Source organism: Lucilia sericata, unplaced genomic scaffold (assembly GCF_015586225.1).
Source record: "Lucilia sericata isolate MDLA Ls3-8-SP2 unplaced genomic scaffold, ASM1558622v1 Contig003565F_arrow, whole genome shotgun sequence".
NCBI classification, from domain to species: domain Eukaryota; kingdom Metazoa; phylum Arthropoda; class Insecta; order Diptera; family Calliphoridae; genus Lucilia; species Lucilia sericata.
In genome coordinates this window covers 2639-24907 of record NW_023996934.1, presented here as the reverse complement: position 1 = coordinate 24907, position 22269 = coordinate 2639, and the positions used below count along the sequence as shown (strand labels likewise).

At 33.6% G+C, this 22269-nt stretch overlaps 4 protein-coding genes across 4 annotated transcripts; 1 reads left to right on the top strand and 3 right to left on the bottom strand.

The window, feature by feature from the left end:
* Window positions 1-6214: 6214 nt before the first annotated feature.
* Window positions 6215-6820, bottom strand: LOC119614874 (fibronectin-binding protein A-like). The gene has a single exon (XM_037970970.1). It carries the CDS (start codon window positions 6818-6820, stop codon window positions 6215-6217), a length of 606 nt encoding a protein of 201 aa, XP_037826898.1.
* Window positions 6821-9968: 3148 nt separating this feature from the next.
* On the bottom strand, window positions 9969-10754 carry LOC119614873 (salivary glue protein Sgs-3-like). Its single transcript, XM_037970969.1, has one exon. It carries the CDS (start codon window positions 10752-10754, stop codon window positions 9969-9971), a length of 786 nt encoding a protein of 261 aa, XP_037826897.1.
* A 377-nt stretch (window positions 10755-11131) lies between these two features.
* Window positions 11132-11905, top strand: LOC119614872 (transcription initiation factor TFIID subunit 11-like). Its single transcript, XM_037970968.1, has one exon. It carries the CDS (start codon window positions 11132-11134, stop codon window positions 11903-11905), a length of 774 nt encoding a protein of 257 aa, XP_037826896.1.
* A 2944-nt stretch (window positions 11906-14849) lies between these two features.
* Window positions 14850-15527, bottom strand: LOC119614878 (putative uncharacterized protein DDB_G0290521; the record flags this gene model as incomplete). Its single annotated transcript, XM_037970974.1, has 2 exons — window positions 14850-15106; window positions 15159-15527. Coding segments are annotated over 2 exons (626 nt in total), but the record flags the coding sequence as incomplete, so codon positions are not given.
* Window positions 15528-22269: the final 6742 nt, after the last annotated feature.

Below are 22269 nucleotides of genomic sequence, written 5' to 3'. Positions count from 1 at the left end.
ACAGATGTTGCTCGATTGCATAAATATATATGATTTATAATGAAAAATATCATTTTATTGAGTTGTTTTTAATTACATAGCATCAGTTCTGAGCCTATTATACTTTCTAAAGCATTTTAGTCGAGTGAGATTAAAAAAATTATTTCAAATAATCCTAGAAGAACTGAAATTATAAAATTTTGCTACTTTACTAAAATACTACTTTGCAGTATGTTTCGAAACTATCCAGGAATCTGGGCTTATGATTCCTTTAATTCTACGATTCAGTTTGTGTCTAGACCACTAAATTAGTGAGTTTTCTATATTACTGAAACCCCTCTATTCCCGCAATAAGCCAAAACCTTAAGATGTTTGATATTTCTTAACATCTTCATTAGCATTATTCTAGTTTCTATAATATGGAGGATTGGGTTTGTTCCTAGACTAGTAAGGGATCTTCTAACTGTTTCTAAAGCCCTGAGAATCGGGTTTATTCCTCTACTACTATAGGGCACAATTGAGTATATCGAGTATCTTTCTTGACTTCTTCAGTAACATGACTTCTTCAGTAACATGCTACTATAACATCATCGATTGTGGTTCTTTCTTTGATTTCTACGATTGAGTTTGTTTTTAAACTGTTATTTAAGAACTCGATTAAGCTTATTCCTAGACTATTGTGGAACCTGAAAGTAGGCATTTTTCCATCCTACGTTTGAAATATTTCTATTCCATCGAGAATTGGTTTATTCTTAAGCTTTATATAAATAGACCATGATCGAGTCTGTTCCTTGAATACTAAGAGCTATTTAGTTAGTTAGTTAGTTAGTTAGTTAGTTAGTTAGTTAGTTAGTTAGTTAGTTAGTAGTAGTTAGTTAGTTAGTTAGTAGTTAGTTAGTTAGTTAGTTAGTTAGTTAGTTAGTTAGTTAGTTAGTTAGTTAGTTAGTTCGTTAGTTAGTTAGTTAGTTAGTTAGTTAGTTAGTTAGTTAGTTAGTTAGTTAGTTAGTTAGTTAGTTAGTTAGTTAGTAGTTAGTTAGTTAGTTAGTAGTTAGTTAGTTAGAGTTAGTTAGTTAGTTAGTTAGTTAGTAGTTAGTTAGTTAGTTAGTTAGTTAGTTAGTTAGTTAGTTAGTTAGTTAGTAGTTAGTTAGTTAGTTAGTTAGTTAGTTAGTTAGTTAGTAGTTAGTTAGTTAGTTAGTTAGTAGTTAGTTAGTTAGTTAGTTAGTTAGTTAGTTAGTTAGTAGTTAGTTAGTTAGTTAGTTAGTAGTTAGTTAGTTAGTTAGTTAGTTAGTTAGTTAGTTAGTTAGTTAGTTAGTAGTAGTTAGTTAGTTAGTTAGTTAGTTAGTTAGTTAGTTAGTTAGTTAGTTAGTTAGTTAGTTAGTTAGTTAGTTAGTTAGTTAGTTAGTAGTTAGTTAGTTAGTTAGTTAGTTAGTTAGTTAGTTAGTTAGTTAGTTAGTTAGTTAGTTAGTTAGTTAGTTAGTTAGTTAGTTAGTTACTTTGTTCGTTAGTTAGTTATAAGCAAAATAAACAGTCTGAACTGACTGAATTCTGTCCACCACCACTAGTTGATCCTACTACAACCTCAATTATACCTACTGATATTATAACACCAACTCCAAATTTGCCACCAACTCCCCCCATATCCACCACCACAAATACCGGACCACACACCACCTTAACCACAGGCACCTCAGCAACACTAGAAACAAGCAACACAATCGTCAAATCAATACCGAAACCACTTGAATCCAAGTGAGTCACTCAAATCGAGTGACCACCGTTTATACCTTATACTATAAGAAAAACCATGATTAATATGTATTCTGCATGAATCTGTTTCTGCGATTTGAGATCTTTCTGCGCTTCAATTCAGTATGTTCCAGAATAACTGGCAAGTACAGAATAAGAAATTTCCTATAAAGGACCATAAACTAATATAGAGCTTGAACTGGGGATCTTTCTACAGTTCTAAGGTATTCATCAAGAACCACCACCAGCTGAAGCTAGAGCTTTTGAAGTCTCTGAAAATGGCATATGGAGACTGATATCACAGATGCCCGTGCTCGTTGTGTTAGAAGTCGTGTTAGCACTACTAAGAGATCATGTATTAGGTATGTTACATATCTAAGATTAACATAGGAACCTTCTACCTGTATGGAGTGAAGGATTGCATTATTGAGATTTCTTTTCATTCTCTATTTAAAACTAGTATTAAAAGATCTTGGATTCTGGTGAATCTCACATTATTAAGAGACCTCGATTTAATATATTCGTAGACTACAAAGATATCATGGGTCAAGGATTCTATATCTCTACGAATCAGTTTATTCGTGTATAACTATATAAACTACGATAAGCGAATCTTCCTACACCATTTCAAACCATAAATAAATAGATTTCAAGGCTTCTAAGAGTGATCATCATGCTATGAAGATATTCCTAGACTATAAAGAGTTTCAAGATTAGAAGAAGTGTTCTCCCTACGTCGCTAAGAAACTATATAGAGTTTGCTGCATGACAACTAGAAGTTGAGGGATCAGGGTTCTTTCAGGCTACATCAGTTCATAAGTTCATAAATAACTAAATGAACTAAGATTAGAGAATTTCCTACGCCATCTAAAATCATGAATAAGTAGGTTCCAAGGCTTGTAAGAGATTATGTTGTAGATTTTCGGAACAACTGTGTCCATGACTGTATATGTTTCTAGACTACAAACAGAATCAAAATTAGAATAAGCGTTCTCCCTACGTCCCTAAGAGACTATATAGAGTTTGCTCTTTGACAACTAGAAGTAATGAGATTAGGGTTCTTGCAGGATATTTCAGTTTATAAGCACTAGTATATATATTTTTGAAAGCCGGGTTTCTCATTCAGTTCAGTTTTTAACTAAAATCTTAAAATTTCGATAGGAGAGTGTTTCGACAAATTTTGTTTTTTACCTTAAATTGTTAAATTTTTCTCAAATATCTGATCATAATATGATTCTGATACTACATATTAATATTATTAATTTAAAAACAAATACAACTTGAGCAAAGAAATGTCAACTTATGTCAAAAAAGTGGGTCATTTCTAAATCAATAAGTTCTTCTTACAGCCAACAAAACAGACTTTTAACCAAATTCGTTACAACCACCACTATTTGTACAGATGTTTTCTAAACAGTTTACAATAATCTGAAGCCAAGTAGAATTTTTACTATAAATACTTTTGAACATTACGGAATTGATATCACTTTCAATTGTTCTTCTTACAACGACGAACAATAAGCAGATAATGAAATTTTCATTATTTTTAATTTCCTTGGCCCTTTTGGGTTCAAGCTTTGGTGTTAATGGATTCAAGGTCTCCGGCAATAACACTGCTAATGGTCGTACTTTCAAGTTAAAATTATGTGCCATGGGTAAAACTGAATTCTGTCCACCAGCACCACCACCAGTTGAGCCAACTATAACTGAGACGGTAATACCTACCGATATTACTCCAACATTGCCAATAACACCAACATTACCACCTACACCACCATTAACAACTACACCGACATTGACGCCAACAGATACTGAGATACCTAACACTCCACCGACATTAACTACTCCACCGACAACGGAAGCAAGTAAACCACCTGCCAAATCTACACCATCTCCCTCATCGCCTGATCCTGATGCTCCTACTCCTTCTCCATCACCACCACCAGCCGAAGCTAGAGCTTTTGAAGTCTCTGAAAATGATGATGATGAAGAAAATGCTTTAGATGATGATATTGAGTCCGATGTCACAGATGCTCGTGCTCGCCGTGTTAGACGTCGCAGAAATCGTCGTAACCGTCGTATACGCAGACGTAAAGTAAGCCGCAAGAACAAGAATCGCAAAGCACGCAGAAACCGTAAGATCCGTCGTCGCAATCGTCAGATCAGACGCAATCGTAAAATCCAACGTCGCAATCGTAAAGCCCGCAGAAATCGTCGTCGTGGTATCCGTGTTGTACGCAGACGTGGCAGGAAGACCGTTGGTTAAAAGGATTATTTAACGGTTATATAGATAAATTATATTTTAAATAAGTAAATGGAATAAATATATGAAATAATATTGAAAAGTGTTTTAACTTTATTTTCTAATTGCAAGGAGAATACCAAAAGTTCTGAGGTTTTGGGGATAATTTATTGGAAAAACCAGTAAAAGAGTTCTACGTATAATACTAAAAATATTCGACTGAGAACGTTGCTGCATGATTAGGAATCTTATAATAATTAATCCTAATGTTCCAAAAGACAGGTTAAAGATTTCTGTAATAGAACTTTATAGTCACACTTGCGTCTAGGATTGGGGATAAACAATCAAGTATGAGGAGACATTATCATGTTTTCTCAGACAATGCTGGTACACTGAAAATAATCCATGCTCAACTTTACGAAAAAAAATTTCGTAACTTCTTTTTTCGTAATATTTACAAAAATTTCGTGTATAATACGAAATATTATTTAATAAGACCCTTTTCTATTTTTACGAAAGTACGAAAACCTTTCATAATACTTTTTACTTAAATTTTAGCGAAATTAAACATAATGAAATTAATTGAAATGATAATGAAAAAAAAAAAAAATGTTTGCATAAATTAATATTTCGTAAATTTTACCATATTTATTCAAAATTTACTTTTTTCAATTTATTTAAATTAATTTTTATAATATTATTTTGCATTATACCAAAATATTTCGTACAATTTCGTATATATTACGAAATAATTTCGTGGTGTGAAACAACGAAAGATTCGTACAATGTACGACATTTTTCGTATATATTAAGCATGGATTTTTTTCAGTGTATAAACAGGATTTGAAATAATCATATGTGGCTAAAATACCAAAGATTAGTTTGTTGTAACCATGATAAAATATCCTGGAATAGTAAAATAGTCTAGTCTATAGTCTAGTCTATAGTCTAGTCTATAGTCTAGTCTATAGTCTATTCTATAGTCTAGTCTATAGTCTTGCCTATAGTCTAGTCTATAGTCTAGTCTATAGTCTAGTCTATAGTCCAGTCTATTGTCTAGTCTATAGTCTAGTCTATAGTCTAGTCTATAGTGTAGTCTATAGTCCAGTCTATTGTCTAGTCTATAGTCTAGTCTATAGTCTAGTCTATAGTCTAGTCTATAGTCTAGTCTATAGTCTAGTCGATAGTCTAGTCTATAGTCTAGTCTATAGTCTAGTCTAGTAGTCTATAGTCTAGTCTATAGTCTAGTCTATAGTCTAGTCTAGTCTAGTCTATAGTCTAGTCTATAGTCTAGTCTATAGTCTAGTCTATAGTCTAGTCTATAGTCTAGTCTATAGTCTAGTCTATAGTCTAGTCTATAGTCTAGTCTATAGTCTAGTCTATGTCTAGTCTATAGTCTAGTCTATAGTCTAGTCTATAGTCTAGTCTATAGTCTAGTCTATAGTCTAGTCTATAGTCTAGTCTATAGTCTAGTCTATAGTCTAGTCTAGTTAGTCTATAGTCCAGTCTATAGTCTAGTCTATAGTCTAGTCTATAATCTAGTCTATAGTCTAATCTATAGTCTAGTCTATATTCTAGTCTATAGTCTAGTCTATAGTCTAGTCTATAGTCTAGTCTATAGTCTAGTCTATAGTCTAGTCTATAGTCTAGTCTATAGTCTAGTCTATAGTCTAGTCTATAGTCTAGTCTATAGTCTAGTCTATAGTCTAGTCTATAGTCTAGTCTATAGTCTAGTCTATAGTCTAGTCTATAGTCTAGTCTATAGTCTAGTCTATAGTCTAGTCTATAGTCTAGTCTATAGTCTAGTCTATAGTCTAGTCTATAGTCTAGTCTATAGTCTAGTCTATAGTCTAGTCTATAGTCTAGTCTATAGTCTAGTCTATGTCTATAGTCTAGTCTATAGTCTAGTTCTATAGTCTAGTCTATAGTCTAGTCTATAGTCTAGTCTATAGTCTAGTCTATAGTCTAGTCTATAGTCTAGTCTATAGTCTAGTTCTATAGTCTAGTCTATAGTCTAGTCTATCTAGTCTATAGTCTATCTAGTCTATAGTCTAGTCTAGTCTATAGTCTAGTCTAGTCTATAGTCTAGTCTATGGTTTAATAAATAAATAAAGTCTAGTCTAATCTAGTATGTCTGTGATCTAGTATGTAAAAGTAAATACTTATATTCTAAATAGATCAAGTGCAAAAAAGATGTGAGGCCTTATTAAGGTTGTTGTTCTTCTTCTTCTTATTATTTTATTATTATTATTGTTTACTTGGTTTATGATTATGAGAGTATAGCAGCGCTCGGCCATTTGTGATATTGTAAAGACCATAAGTTCTTCCACCGTCAGCATTTTCATCAAATGTTGTAATGGGTAATTCTGTATCTGTAGTTGTTAAATCAGTATCAGTAGTAAAAGTGGGAAGTTCGGGGGTTTCCATTGTTGGAAATGTTGGGAAATTTGGATCCCAAGTCCCAGGAATATCGGGCCACTCACTTGTTGGAATATCTGGCCAAGGGAAATCTGTTGTTGTGGGAATAGTTGGTGTTAGAGGAGAAGTTGTAAGTGTAGGAATAGGTGGTATTGTTGGTAAAATAGGCAAATCAGGTATATCTGGTTTTGGTTTAGGAGTAGTTGTTATCTGTGGTTTAGGCGTTGGCTTTGGTGTTGTTAAAATCGGCGGTAAGGGTTTAACCGTAGTTGTTGTTATTACTGGAGGTGGTGGTGGTGGTGGCGGTGGCGGTGGCGGTTCCGTTTCTGTGGGTGTCGTTGGAATTGGTGGTAATGTTGGTGTTAAAATTGTGGGAGGTATTTCTGTGGTAGTCTCCGCTGGTGTACAATATTTCCTTTTACCTAGGAAACACATTTTCGCTTTAAAACTTTTACCACTTGTAATGTGATGTGATTTATGAAACAAAAAACTGTTGACCTCATTCTGTAAGCCCAATATGGACAAACAGATTAAGTAGAATGACAACTTCATTATATTTAAAGGTTGGTTTAATCTATTTTAGAAGTACGTTTATAAACAACCCCATTTCTGTTATGCTCAAAAGCTTTTATAATCTTATTTGTGGCTCGAAGATTAAACAATTAAGAATTGTTGTAAAACAATTGTTTAAATAATATAACACCTGTAAATTATTGGGCAAAAGCTATTATTTGTTATTTGTTTAATTTCTCAATATATTTGTTTTATAGAGAAAGAATTTTGAAATACTTTTTTTGAATTAAGCTTATCACTCGCTGATGCCGATGGTGAATGTGTTACATCGGTTTCAGTATGCAAACTATAATCTGTGGGCTTCAGAAGTGGTGTTTTTGAAACGGAAACGGATTTTGCATGTATACGAAATACTGCTTGAACGCTATATAGGAGAATAAGTTTTGCACCGAATCATTACTTGAGATTAACAAAAAATCCATTTCAAAAAAGTGAAACTCTCTATTGCCCAAAATGGTCATATCTCTTTAGAATGATATGGTAGGGAGGTTTTGACTTATACGCCTTATAGCCCAGACCTCAACCCGTCTGACTACTGTTTAATTCGAGCGATGCAGAATACACTCTCGGGGATACGCACCACTTCAGGGTATTTGATAATGCTCAGTATCGTGCCAAAATAATGTCCAATGTTTTGAATACATATTGTACAAATCGTTAAAATAATGAAAGCGAAATATAAAAAAACAAAAATTTTTTATGCACCCAATGATAAGAACATTATTGGGATTTTACTAATATGATCTTCATTAAGGGCCAATGGTTTTTATAAAAAGGATTTCGAAGACCAACAAAACTTAAAAAAAAAAAAAAAATCGAAAGCTAAACCCAATATATACTTCTGTGGATATCGTGTCATGAAGTTTGAAATAATACCGAAGATACCTTTGCTGATAAAAGCAGTTATATCATCGGAAAGTCAATTCTGTCGACTTCAGATAAGTTTTTCAGTTTTTAGTTAGTTAGTTACTTAGTAGTTAGTTGGTTTGTTAGTTTGTTAGTTAGTTAGTTAGTTAGTTAGTTAGTTGGTGTTTGTTAGTTTGTAGTTAGTTAGTAGTTAGTAGTTAGTTAGTTAGTTAGTTAGTTAGTAGTTAGTTAGTTAGTTAGTTAGTTAGTGTTAGTTAGTTAGTTAGTTAGTTAGTTAGTTAGTTAGTTAGTTAGTTAGTTAGTTAGTTAGTTAGTTAGTTAGTTAGTAGAGTTAGTTAGTTAGTTAGTTAGTTAGTTAGTTAGTAGTTAGTTAGTTAGTTAGTAGTAGTAGTTAGTTAGTTAGTAGTTAGTTAGTTAAGTTAGTTAGTTAGTTAGTTAGTTAGTTAGTTAGTTAGTAGTTGTTAGTTAGTTAGTTAGTTAGTTAGTTAGTAGTTAGTAGTTAGTAGTTAGTTAGTTAGTTAGTTAGTTAGTTAGTTAGTAGTTAGTTAGTTAGTTAGTTAGTTAGTTAGTAGTTAGTTAGTTAGTTAGTTAGTTAGTTAGTTAGTTAGTTAGTTAGTTAGTTAGTTAGTTAGTTAGTTAGTTAGTTAGTTAGTTAGTTAGTTAGTTAGTTAGTTAGTTAGTAGTTAGTAGTTAGTAGTTAGTTAGTTAGTTAGTTAGTTAGTAGTTAGTTAGTTAGTTAGTTAGTTAGTTAGTTCGTTAGTAGTTAGTCGTAGTTAGTTAGTAGTTAGTTAGTTAGTTAGTTAGTTTAGTTAGTTAGTTGTTTTAGTTAGTTAGTAGTTAGTAGTTAGTTAGTTAGTTAGTTAGTTAGTTAGTTAGTTAGTTAGTTGTTAGTTAGTTAGTTAGTTAGTTAGTTAGTTAGTTAGTTAGTTAGTTAGTTAGTTAGTTAGTTAGTTAGTTAGTTAGTTAGTTAGTTAGTTAGTTAGTTAGTTAGTTAGTTAGTTAGTTAGTTAGTTAGTTGTTAGTTAGTTAGTTAGTTAGTTAGTTAGTAGTAGTTAGTTAGTTAGTTAGTTAGTAGTTAGTTAGTTAGTTAGTTAGTAGTTAGTTAGTTAGTTAGTAGTTAGTTAGTTAGTTAGTTAGTTAGTCGTAGTTAGTTAGTTAGTTAGTTAGTTCGTTAGTTAGTTAGTAGTTAGTTTAGTTAGTTAGTTAGTTAGGTAGTTAGTTTAGTTAAGTTAGTTAGTTAGTTAGTAGTTAGTTAGTTAGTTAGTTAGTATTAGTTAGTTAGTTAGTTAGTTAGTTAGTTAGTTAGTTCGTTAGTTAGTTAGTTAGTTAGTTAGTTAGTAGTTAGTTAGTTAGTTAGTTAGTTAGTTAGTTAGTTAGTTAGTTAGTTAGTTAGTTAGTTAGTAGTTAGTTAGTTAGTTAGTTAGTAGTTAGTTAGTTAGTTAGTTAGTTAGTTAGTTAGTTAGTTAGTTTTAGTTAGTTAGTAGTTAGTTAGGTTAGTTAGTTAGTAGTTAGTTAGTTAGTTAGTTAAGTTAGTTAGTTGTAGTTAGTTCGTTAGTTAGTTCAGTTAGTTAGTTAGTTAGTTAGTTAGTTAGTTAGTTAGTTAGTTAGTTAGTTAGTAGTTAGTTAGTTAGTTAGTTAGTTAGTTCGTTAGTTTAGTTAGTAGTTAGTAGTTAGTCGTTAGTTAGTTCGTTAGTTAGTTAGTTAGTTCGTAGTTAGTTCGTTAGTAGTGTTAGTTAGTTCGTTAGTTTTATTAGTTGTTAGTTAGTAGTTAGTTAGTTAGTTAGTAATTTAGTTAAGCTAGTTAGTTCGCTTCGCTCGTTAGTAACAATTTCCCGGAGTTCTGGATTTTACAATTCTGAACAAATCCTGCGAAAAATTGCCTGAAGGATGTCAATATGTTCATTATAGGCTCTTTGCGCTTAACGGATTTCTTCCTTTCTTCAGTGCAAAATTATGTCGCGAAAAAAACGATCTTTAATTGTTTGGAAAAAAGAAACTTCTTCGATGACCAACTATATATTCACCAAGAAATCTCAGCCCCAAATTAAAACAAACTATAAAATTTTGCCATTATATTATTTTTAATTTATTCAATCTTAATATCGAGTTATATTAAATTTGCATAGTTATATATTTATCCACTTTAACCGATTGTCTTCTTGCCGCGTCTGCGAATGACACGAATTCCACGACGACGATTTCTGCGGGCCTTACGATTGCGACGTTGGATTTTACGATTACGTTTAATCTGACGATTGCGACGGCGTATCTTACGGTTTCTGCGAGCTTTACGATTCTTATTCTTACGATTTATTTTACGTCTACGTATACGACGATTACGGCGATTGCGGCGGCTTCTTACACGACGAGCACGGGCACCACTGAGTTCAGAATCAATATCATCATCCTGTTCTTCATCATGTTCGTTAACATCCAAAGCTCTGCCACCACCACCTTCAGTAGTCTCATCATCTCCACCTGCAGTAGTTTCATCATCACCTCCTGCTGTCGTTTCCTTGTCATCTCCAGCAGTAGTTTCTTCATCGGGCTCAGGAGTAGGTTCAGGAGGTGAGGTGGTAGGTGGTGTTTCGGTGGGAGGTGATGTTGTGGGTGGAGTTTCGGTGGGAGGAGTTATACTAGTATCGGTAGTTGGTGAAGTATTAGTAGTTTGAGTTGTTCCAGTAGTAGGTCCACCGGTTCCGGTAGTTGTGGGTGTTGTTGGTATAGGAGTTAAGGTAGGTGTAGTTGGATCAGTTCCGGTAGGTATTAAAGTAGATGTTGTAGTAGGATCAACTGGTGGTGCTGGGGGAGGACAAAACCCTGTTTTGCCTAAGGCACAAAATTTCTCTTTTAAACCGAGAAAGTGAGCATTAACCGAATAGTTGGATCCCAATAGGACTAAGCAAAGTACGATTAAAGAGAATTTCATTCTCGACTTGTTTTCCTCTATTCAAGTTCACTGCTGGAATGTAGAATAGTTTATGATGCTAATTTGTTGTAATCGAAGACATTATATAGTCAAGTTTTGTAAAGTTTATATTTTCCAAAAAACTTTTCTCTGAAGTATATTTTTAACGCTTTTGATTAGCTATGTAATACAACGTGTTTGCACAAGCTGTATGATATGCAGTTGTTCAAATAATATTTTTTTTTTTTTTGTTAAAAACTATTCTTTAAAGAAAGTTATTGTTTTTACTCTTAAAATTTTGAAGTTTAATGGACTATATAATGTCTTTGATTACACTTTTTATTATCATAATCAATTCATCATTCCAGCAGTGAACTTAAACTGAAGAATAATAGAGAATGAAATTTTCTTTATTCATACTTTGCTTATTCCTGCTGAGCTCCAGCTTTTCAGTTAATGCTCACTTTCTCGGTTTAAAAGAGAAATTATGTGCCGCAGGCAAAACAGCGTTATGTCCTCCCCCAGCACCACCGGTTGATCCCACCACCACCTCTACATTAATACCTACCGGAACTGATCCCATTACACCTACCTTAACACCCATACCAACAACACCCACAACTACCGGTACCGGAGGACCTACTACTGGAACAACTCAAACTACTAATACTTCACCTACTACCGATACTAGTATAACTCCTCCCACCGAAACTCCACCCACAACATCACCACCTACCGAAACCCCACCCACCACCTCACCACCTGAACCTACCCCTGAACCCGATGAAGAAACTACTGCTGGAGATGACAAGGAAACGACAGCAGGAGGTGATGATGAAACTACTGAAGGTGGAGATGATGAGACTACTGAAGGTGGTGGTAGAGCTTTGGATGTTAACGAACATGATGAAGAACAGGATGACGACATTGACTCTGAACTCAGTGATGCCCGTGCTCGTTGTGTTAAAAGTCGTCGCAATCGTCGTATGCGCAGACGTAGAGTAATTCGTAAGAACAAGAATCGTAAGGCTCGCAGAAACCGTAAGATCCGCCGTCGCAATCGTCAAATCAGACGTAATCGTAAAATCCAACGTCGCAATCGTAAGGCCCGCAGAAATCGTCGTCGTGGTATTCGTGTCGTTCGCAGACGTGGCCGGAAGACAATTGGTTAATTTTGATCACCAGCTTCATGATGAAATAAATGTGAATTATAAATGAAAATAAATCATTTTAAGTTTTTTTTTTAATTGAATAATTAGTACAAAAAAAGTACTTTTTCGTGCCTTACGAAACAAAGATCAAAAGAATTACAACCCCATCCCTGTTGTGGATGTTCATTCACATAGAACCATTAATTCAGGTTTAGTTTTATAGAACATTCTAAAAAGTACCTTCTTCTTCATATTCTTTATAACTTAGCAGTCCTCATGTTTCCGTGTTCTTCATTAAACGAAAATTAAAAAGTATCATCAGAAGAATGTCATCAATACTATCAAAAAGTACAAGATATGTATTACTTCTTACGTCGTCTTATCACCCACAAACCACTTAATTTTATGTTTCTGGGTTCAATATTATACAAAACTCAAAAACCACTACTTGAAGATGGAATAAGTACCAAAAAGTTCGTTTTTAAAGATTCTCATTTACTTTGAACCCTTCATGTTAATTATACGTTTCTGAGTATAATAGTATAGAAAATTAACAAATCAAGATTTTCATTCACTCTAAGTTCTATATCATAGAAAACTCAGAAGGTAACTTTTTATGAACAACTCGGTAAGAAAAGTACATTCTTAGATTTTGAAAATTTTTGAGCGTTAAAAGTAGTATAACACAAGTATAACTCAAACTGTACAAATCAGTGTCTTTATTATTTTGACAAAAAAATGTTTTAAAAAAGTTCCAAGCTATTTACCCCTAGTGGTATAGACTGCAGACTAAACTATAGACAAGGCTAAAAAGAAAACTGTAGAATAGACTATAGACAATAGGCAAGACTTGACAATAGACTAGACTACAAATAAGACTATAGATTAGACTCTATACTAGAATATATACCAGACTATTGACTAGACCATTGACTAGACTATAGACTAGACTAGACTATAGACTAGACTATAGACTAGACTATAGACTAGACTATAGACTAGACTATAGACTAGACTATAGACTAGACTATAGACTATGGACTAGACTATAGACTAGACTATAGACTATAGACTATACTAGAGACTATACTATAGACTACACTATAGACTAGACTATAGACCAGACTGTAGACAGACTATAGACTAGATTATAGACTAGACTATAGACTAGACTATAGACTAGACTATAGACTAGCCTATAGACTAGACTATAGACTAGACTATAGACTAGACTATAGACTAGACTATAGACTAGACTATAGACTAGACTATAGACTAGACTATAGACTAGACTATAGACTAGACTAACTATAGACTAGACTATAGACTAGACTATAGACTAGACTAGACTATAGACTAGACTATAGACTAGACTATAGACTAGACTATAGACTAGACTATAGACTAGACTATAGACTAGACTATAGACTAGACTGTAGACTAGACTATAGACTAGACTATAGACCAGACTATAGACTAGACTATCTAGACTAGACTATAGACTAGACTATAGACTAGACTATAGACTAGACTATAGACTAGACTATAGACTAGACTATAGACTAGACTATAGACTAGACTATAGACTAGACTATAGACTAGACTATAGACTAGACTATAGACTAGACTATAGACTAGACTATAGACTAGACTATAGACTAGACTATAGACTAGACTATAGACTAGACTATAGACTAGACTATAGACTAGACTATAGACTAGACTATAGACTAGACTATAGACTAGACTATAGACTAGACTATAGACTAGACTATAGACTAGACTATAGACTAGAGTATAGACTAGACTAGACTATAGACTAGACTATAGACTAGACTATAGACTGTTCCATAGACAAGACAATAGACTAAACTATAGACTAGACTATAGACTAGACTATAGACTAGACTATAGACTAGACTATAGACTAGACTATAGACTAGACTATAGACTGGACTATAGACTAGACTATAGACTAGACTATAGACTAGACTATAGACTAGACTATAGACTAGACTATGACTAGACTATAGACTAGACTATAGACTAGACTATAGACTAGACTATAGACTAGACTATAGACTAGACTATAGACTAGACTATAGACTAGACTATAGACTATACTATAGACTATACTATAGACTAGAGTATAGACTAGACTATAGACTAGACTATAGACTAGACTATAGACTAGACTATAGACTAGACTATCGACTAGACTATAGACTAGACTATAGACTAGACTATAGACTAGACTATAGACTAGACTATAGACTAGACTATAGACTAGACTATAGACTAGACTATAGACTAGACTATAGACTAGACTATAGACTAGACTATAGACTAGACTATAGACTAGACTATAGACTAGACTATAGACTAGACTATAGACTAGACTATAGACTAGACTATAGACTAGACTATAGACTAGACTATAGACTAGACTATAGACTAGACTATAGACTAGACTATAGACTATACTATAGACTAGACTATAGACTAGACTATAGACTATAGACTAAGACTATAGACTTAGACTTAGACAGATATAGACTATACCTATAGACTAGACTAGAGACTAGACTATAGACTAGACTAATAGCCTAGACTATAGACTAGACATAGACTAGACTATAGACTGACTATAGACGAAGACTATAGACAGACTTATAATAAACTATAGACTACCTATAGACAAGACTATGACTGTCTGTAGACAGACTATATACTAGACTGTAGATAGACCTGCAGATTATATTGGTTACGAGACTGTAGGCTTCACTATCGACTATACTTCAAGTTTAATGAACTTTAAATTTTAGATAAATAACGCAAAATGTATATATTGATTCTTTCCTAATTATCCGTATTATTCCATATAAGGTTCTCAGATTTACCGACTGAGTCTTCCTACCTACGTCGGCGAATGACACGAATGCCACGACGACGATTTCTGCGGGCCTTACGATTGCGACGTTGGATGTTTACGATTACGTCTGATTTGACGATTGCGACGGCGGAGCTTACGATTTCTGCGAGCCTTACGATTCTTGTTCTTACGAATTACTCTACGTCTGCGCATACGACGATTGCGACGACTTTTAACACGACGAGCACGGGCATCACTGAGTTCAGAGTCAATGTCGTCATCCTGTTCTTCATCATGTTCGTTAACATCCAAAGCTCTACCACCACCTTCAGTAGTCTCATCATCTCCACCTGCAGTAGTTTCATCATCACCTCCTGCTGTCGTTTCCTTGTCATCTCCAGCAGTAGTTTTCTTCATCGGGTTCAGGGGTAGGTTCAGGTGGTGAGGTGGTGGGTGGGGTTTCGGTAGGTGGTGATGTTGTGGGTGGAGTTTCGGTGGGAGGAGTTATACTAGTATCGGTAGTTGGTGAAGTATTAGTAGTTTGAGTTGTTCCAGTAGTAGGTCCTCCGGTTCCGGTAGTTGTGGGTGTTGTTGGTATAGGAGTTAAGGTAGGTGTAGTTGGAACAGTTCCGGTAGGTATTAAAGTAGATGTTGTAGTAGGATCAACTGGTGGTGCTGGGGGAGGACAAAACCCTGTTTTGCCTAAGGCACAAAATTTCTCTTTTAAACCGAGAAAGTGAGCATTAACCGAATAGTTGGAGCCTAATAGGACTAAGCAAAGTACGAGTAAAGAGAATTTCATTCTCGGATTGTTTTTTTCTACTCAAGTTCTCTCTTGGAAAGTTGAAATGTATTTGATACTTTTGCCTCTAGATTTGTGTCATTTTATAGTCAAAATGTTAACAGCCTAAATTAAGATTATCTGTTTTTAAGAACTTTTGAACAAATAAATGTTTAGTAATATTGTTTTTAAAATGCAATGTTCAAATAAAATTTATTTGATAGACAAAATAGCTGTAACGGTTGTGAGTCAAAACTATGAAACATTTTCAAAAATTTCATTTGTTTTTATATACAACAACTGTTTTAATATTAATTTTCAAAATTTTAATACAACAAATATTTTTAGACCCAATTTTAACTTTCATTGAAAATATTTAATATTTTTATTAAAAAATATGTCTAGAATTTGATTTAAATGTTTTCTCTAACGTAACGCATGAAAAAGCTCTTAAGCTTTCAATATGTATGAGTTTAGATGTGTATTAAATAATATATTTTTAACTAATGTTTAAAATTAATAAATTATTTTACTCCATAAACTTAAAAAGTTTCCTTTAATAAGCACCACATACCCAAAACTGCAATTATTTTCTTAACCCAGTAATTGAGAAATCCATGATTATGGGAAATAAATTCATTTAAACTGATTCATTGATTTTTCCAAAATATAAAATAATCAAAATATCAAGACACCTTGATGATATGAGACCAAGTGCAAGAAATTTGAAAAAGGTATCGATTTGTCCCTACACCAACACCACATACATATATATGAATGTATGAATTTATGGATTTATACTTGTTTACGAAGACGTGATGACCACATTGTAAATGAACTTATCGTGACATCGACACCGGATCTTCTTTATGGTTAAAGAAAAAATTTAAAAACAAAAACATAAACAACTACTGACGTAAAGGCTCGACTAAACAATGGCTAAAACAATACAATTCAATGACGTTTTTGTACGTCATTCAAAAAATTTGTAAAATTCTGTTGTGAATAAAACAGGATTCTAAACAGAACATTGTAACACTGTGTGAAAAGGAAGAGTCAATATAAGCTATATGCAAAATAATCAGGGAGAAGTTACTTAACGAAACACTCTACATATGAAACAGAATTAGCAAAGAACTGGAACAGAACTAGAACAGAACTAGAACAGAACTAGAACTGAACTAGAACAGAACTAGAACAGAACAAGAACAGAACTAGAACAGAACTAGAACAGAACTAGAACAGAACTAGAACAGAACTAGAACAGAACTAGAACAGAACTAGAACAGAACTAAACAGAACTAGAAACAGAACTAGAACAATAGAACATAACTAGAACAGAACTAGAACAGAACTAGAACAGAACTAGAACAGAACTAGAACAGAACTAGAACAGAACTAGAACAGAACTAGAACAGAACTAGAACAGAACTAGAACAGAACTAGAACAGAACTAAACCAGAACTAGAACAGAACTAGAACAGAACTAGAACAGAACTAGAACATAATTAGAACAGAACTAGAACAGAACTAGAACAGAACTAGATCAGAACTAGAACAGAACTAGAACAGAACTAGAACAGAACTAGAACAGAACTAGAACAGATCTAGAACAGAACTAGAACAGAACTAGAACAACTAGAACACAACTAGAACACAACTAGAACAGAACTAGAACACAACTAGAACACAACTAGAACACAACTAGAACACAACTAGAACACAACTAGAACAAACTAGAACAGAACTAGAACAGAACTAGAACTGAACTGGAACAGAACAGAACTAGAACGAACTAGAACAGAACTAGAACAGAACTAGAACAGAACTAGAACAGAACTAGAACAGAACTAGAACAGAACTAAACAGAACTAGAACAGAACTAGAACAGAACTAGAACAGAACTAGAACAGAACTAGAACAGAACTAGAAACAGAACTAGAACAGAACTAGAAAGAACTAGAACAGAACTAGAACAGAACTAGAACAGAACTAGAACAGAACTAGAACAGAACTAGAACAGAACTAAACAGAACTAGAACAGAACTAGAACAGAACTAGAACAGAACTAGAACAGAACTAGAACAGAACTAGAACAGAACTAAACAGAACTAGAACAGAACTAGAATAGAACTAGAACAGAGCAAGAACATAGATAGAAACAGAACTAGCACAGAACTAGCACAGGACTAGAACAGAACTAGAACAGAACTAAACAGAATTAGAACATAACTAGAACAGAACTAGAACATAATTAGAACAGAACTAGAACAGAACTAGAACAGAACTAGAACAGAACTAGAACAGAACTAGAACAGAACTAGAACAGAACTAGAACAGAACTAGAAAAGAACTAGAACAGAACTAGAACAGAACTAGAACAGAACTAGAACAGAACTAGAACAGACACTAGAACAGAACTAGACCGAACTAGAACAGAACTAGAACAGAACTAGAACAGAACTAGAACAGAACTAGAACAGAACTAGAACAGAACTAGAACAGAACTAGAACAGAACTAGAACAGAACTAGAACAGAACTAGAACAGAACTAGAACTAGGACAGAACTAGAACAGAATAGAACAGAACTAGAACAGAACTAGAACAGAACTAGAACAGAACTAGAAACAGAACTAGAACAGAACTAGAACAGAACTAGAACAGAACTAGAACAGAACTAGAACAGAACTAGAACAGAAACTAGACAGAACTAGAACTAGAACAGAACTAGAACAGAAATAGAACAGAACTAGAACAGAACTAGAACAGAACTAGAACAGAACTAGAACAGAACAGAACAGAACTAGACAGAACTAGAACAGAACTAGAACAGACTAGAACAGAACTAGAACGAACTGGAACAGAACTAGAACAGAACTAGAACTGAACTAGAGCTGAATTAGAACTGATCTACGCAACGTTGTCCACATTGCAACAATTCGTTGTCGCAATATAAATTTTATACACATCCGTTGTCTAAAGTTAACAAACGTGGTCAGCTCACTATTGACAATGGATGGTTGTCGATTTGGAACCAGGCGTGTATATATTTTTTTTCCCTCTGTGTAGAACTTAACTACAACTGAACTAGAACTGAAGTAGAACAGAACTAGTACAGAACAGTACTAGAACAAAACTAGAGAGATACCTCTTTTTAAGGTGCCCCTAATTCGTTGTGATCTTCTATAATTCTTATATTAATTTTTTGTTATTGTTGAACTTTATTGATAATTTAATGAATGAATAATTTACAAGAATGCTTGTAACGAAAAAAAAAATTACATATAAAATTTACTATACAACAAGTATCTGCAACTTTATATAAAAAAGTAATGGAAAGGTATGAATGAAATAATTGCAAAAAGAAATACTCTTATATTGGTAATAAGATATTTAAGTTTATTGTCAGTAAATTGAAAGGAATTTTTGCTTTAGTAAATTAAAATATGTATGTGAATACATATTTATACAGGGGATTCCATTGCAGAGTTGCACAACTAAAATTAAAAGAGGCTCTTTTTGGATCTTCATTAAGTACCTCCGTTTTATGGTGTCACCCATATTGATTAACTTTCATTTGTAGGCCACTACGCCTGATTAGGTTACACATTCATATGGCAATATGTATGAACATTTTCAACATTATGTGAACTTAATAAAATTCAAAACCAAATACTTCATTATACCGATTGTCAATGTTGTAGTATGGGAAACTTATAAATTCATACAACTTTTAACAATGCAAATTACAAGATAAAAAAGTTTCTATGCTTGAACTACATTTGAAAGTTGAAAGAAACTAATTTAAAATTTCTCAAACGCAAATTTTTATCAGATCATTTGAACTAAATTCGTACGTACTTTAATCGATTGCAGGCAAATTACCACTTTAGTAAAAAGAAAATATTAAACTTACAAGGGAAATAGATTCTTCGCAACAGAAATCTATGCAAAACTTAATGTTTCTATAGATTCCTTATAAATCTCTGCTATAGCATTCTCTACTACTAATGCAACATATTTTCGCAGCAATTTGTCTTATGTCTCATTTAACAAATTGATTGAAGTTATCCGTTGAAATGTACTTTTACCAATGTTTTTCTTTCTTTTATCTATTAATTTTTGCTTTTTATCTTTAACCCATCCGTTGTAGAAGTTACATACATACTTTCTTCCTTTTGCAAGTATTAATGACAATTTCAGTTGTAGATGCATTCTTTTTAAAGGCAACAAACTTTATTTTATTCTGCACGCCACACTCATTTCAAATTCAGTTTAGAACAAGGAAAATTGTGAAAGATTGATCTCGTATTTCTCATGGTTTATTCAATTGATTTCATTCAGTTTTCATGGTTGACTGTTTCGCAATCAATTTTGCAGAAAAATATACAATTCAAGAAAAATTTTAAAATAAAAAAATACTGAAAGATAGAACTGAACTAGAACAGAACTAGAACAGAACTAGAACAGAACTAGAACAGAACTAGAACAGAACTAGAACAGAACTAGAACAGAACTAGAACAGAACTAGAACATAACTAGAACAGACCTAGAACAGACCTAGAACAGAACTAGAACAGAACTAGAACAGAACTAGAACAGAACTAGAACAGAACTAGAACAGAACTAGAACAGAACTAGAACAGAACTAGAACAGAACTAGAACACAACTAGAACAAGAACTAGAACAGAACTAGAACAGAACTAGAACAGAACTAGAATAGAACTAGAACAGAACTAGAACAGAACTAGAACAGAACTAGAACAGAACTAGAACAGAACTAGAACAGAACTAGAACAGAAGTAGAACTAGAACAGAACTAGAACAGAACGGCTACAGAACTACAACAGCACTACCACAGAACAGAACTACAACAGAACTAGACAGAACTAACAGAACTAGACAGAACTACTACAGAACTAACAGAACTACAACAGAACTACAACAGAACTACAACAGAACAACAGAACTACAACAGAACTACAACAGAACTAGAACAGAACTAGACAAACTAGAACAGAACTAGAACAGAACTAGAACAGAACTAGAACAGAACTAGAACAGAACTAGAACAGAACTAGAACAGAACTAGAACAGAACTAGAACAGAACTAGAACAGAACTATAACAGAACAGAACTAGAACAGAACTAGAACAGAACTAGAACAGAACTAGAACAGAACTAGAACAGAACTAGAACAGAACTAGAACAGAACTAGAACAGAACTAGAACAGAACTAAACAGAACAGAACTAGAACAGAACTAGAACAGAACTAGAACAGAACTAGAACAGAACTAGAACAGAACTAGAACAGAACTAGAACAGAACTAGAACAGACTAGAACAGAACTAGAACAGAACTAGAACAGAACTAGAACAGAACTAGAACAGAACTAGAACAGAACTAGAACAGAACTAGAACAGAACTAGAACAGAACTAGAACAGAACTAGAACAGAACTAGAACAGAACTAAACAGAACTAGAACAGAACTAGAACAGAACTAGAACAGAACTAGAACAGAACTAGAACAGAACTAGAACAGAACTAGAACAGAACTAGAACAGAACTAGAACAGAACTAGAACAGAACTAGAACAGAACTAGAACAGAACTAGAACAGAACTAGAACAGAACTAGAACAGAACTAAACAGAACAGAACTAGAACAGAACTAGAACAGAACTAGAACAGAACTAGAACAGAACTAGAACAGAACTGAACAGAACTAGAACAGAACTAGAACAGAACTAGAACAGAACTAGAACAGAACTAGAACAGAACTAGAACAGAACTAGAACAGAACTAGAACAGAACTAGAACAGAACTAGAACAGAACTAGAACAGAACTAGAACAGAACTAGAACAGAACTAGAACAGAACTAGAACAGAACTAGAACAGAACTAGAACAGAACTAGAACAGAACTAGAACAGAACTAGAACAGAACTAGAACAGAACTAGAACAGAACAGAACCTACAGAACTAGAACAGACTAACAGAACAGAACTACAACAGAACTAGACAGAACTAACAGAACTAGAACAGAACTAACAGAACTAACAGAACTAGAACAGAACTAGAACAGAACAACAGAACTACAACAGAACTAGAACAGAACTAGACTGAACTTGAACTGAACCAGAACAGAACTAGAACAGAACTAGAACAGAACTAGATCAGAACTAGAACAGAACAGAACTAGAACAGAACTAGAACAGAACTAGAACAGACAGAACTAGAACAGAACTAGGAACAGAACTAGAACAGAACTAGAACAGAACTATACAGAACAGAACTAGAACAGAACTATAACAGAACAGAACTAGAACAGAACTAGAACAGAACTAGAACAGAACTAGAACAGAACTAGAACAGAACTAGAACAGAACTAGAACAGAACTAGAACAGAACTAGAACAGAACTAGAACAGAACTAGAACAGAACTAGAACAGAACTAGAACAGAACTAGAACAGAACTAGAACAGAACTAGAACAGAACTAGAACAGAACTAGAACAGAACTAGAACAGAACTAGAACAGAACTAGAACAGAACTAAACAGAACTAGAACAGAACTAGAACAGAACTAGAACAGAACTAAACAGAACTAGACAGAACTAGAACAGAACTAGAACAGAACTAGAACAGAACTAGAACAGAACTAGAACAGAACTAGAACAGAACTAGAACAGAACTAGAACAGAACTAGAAAGAACTAGAAATAACTAGAAA